General features: G+C 49.7%; 1 protein-coding gene across 1 annotated transcript; it reads left to right on the top strand.

Moving 5' to 3' along the window:
• Positions 1 to 29: 29 nt before the first annotated feature.
• On the top strand, positions 30 to 593 carry LOC109508814 (polyribonucleotide nucleotidyltransferase 1, mitochondrial-like). Its single transcript, XM_019858772.1, has 3 exons — positions 30 to 139; positions 334 to 423; positions 499 to 593. The coding sequence occupies exons 1-3, from the start codon at positions 52 to 54 to the stop codon at positions 591 to 593; spliced, it is 273 nt and encodes a 90-aa protein (XP_019714331.1). The 5' UTR covers positions 30 to 51.
• The last annotated feature ends 33 nt before the right edge of the window (positions 594 to 626 follow it).

Raw genomic sequence — 626 nt, forward strand, 5'->3', positions numbered from 1 at the left:
AATAAATTATGATTATTATTTATTTATTTTTTGCAATGCAGCGAGTCATCAATGCAGTGGTTTTCATTTCAGTTCCCGCCCTACGCCACCAACGAGATCGGCAAGATGGGCGGTCTCAACAGGAGAGAGCTCGGACACGGTTAGTTTGGATGAATACGTCTAGCTTTCCCTTTTTTGATGGTGCCGGTGCACATTCGGGCTGCTGTGAGTGGCTGGCTGTACCCCGGATTGGTCGCCGGTCAATTACAGGGCAGGCAGACAAGCGACGTTGATTCAGGATCTCATTTGCTGTCGCCACAAAATTGCATCTGGGTGGTGTGTTTGTTTTGATAGGGGCCCTGGCCGAGAAAGCGCTGCGGCCTGTCATCCCTAAAGACTTCCCTTTCACCATCAGGGTCACGGCTGAGGTGTTGGAGTCAAACGGTGAGAAGGCGATGACGGGGGGAAGGTGGGTCGAAACTGACTGACTGACTGTCTGTTTTTGTTTTTACTCGTCAGGGTCTTCATCCATGGCCTCGGCATGTGGAGGCAGCCTGGCGCTCATGGATGCAGGTACTGGACGCAGGCCTTCTTTGTTATTTTTAAGACATTAATTAAACATCTTTGAGTATTATTCGAAAAGCCCC

The sequence above is a fragment of the Hippocampus comes genome, unplaced genomic scaffold (assembly GCF_001891065.2).
Source record: "Hippocampus comes isolate QL1 unplaced genomic scaffold, H_comes_QL1_v1.1 C16636978, whole genome shotgun sequence".
Taxonomy (NCBI): domain Eukaryota; kingdom Metazoa; phylum Chordata; class Actinopteri; order Syngnathiformes; family Syngnathidae; genus Hippocampus; species Hippocampus comes.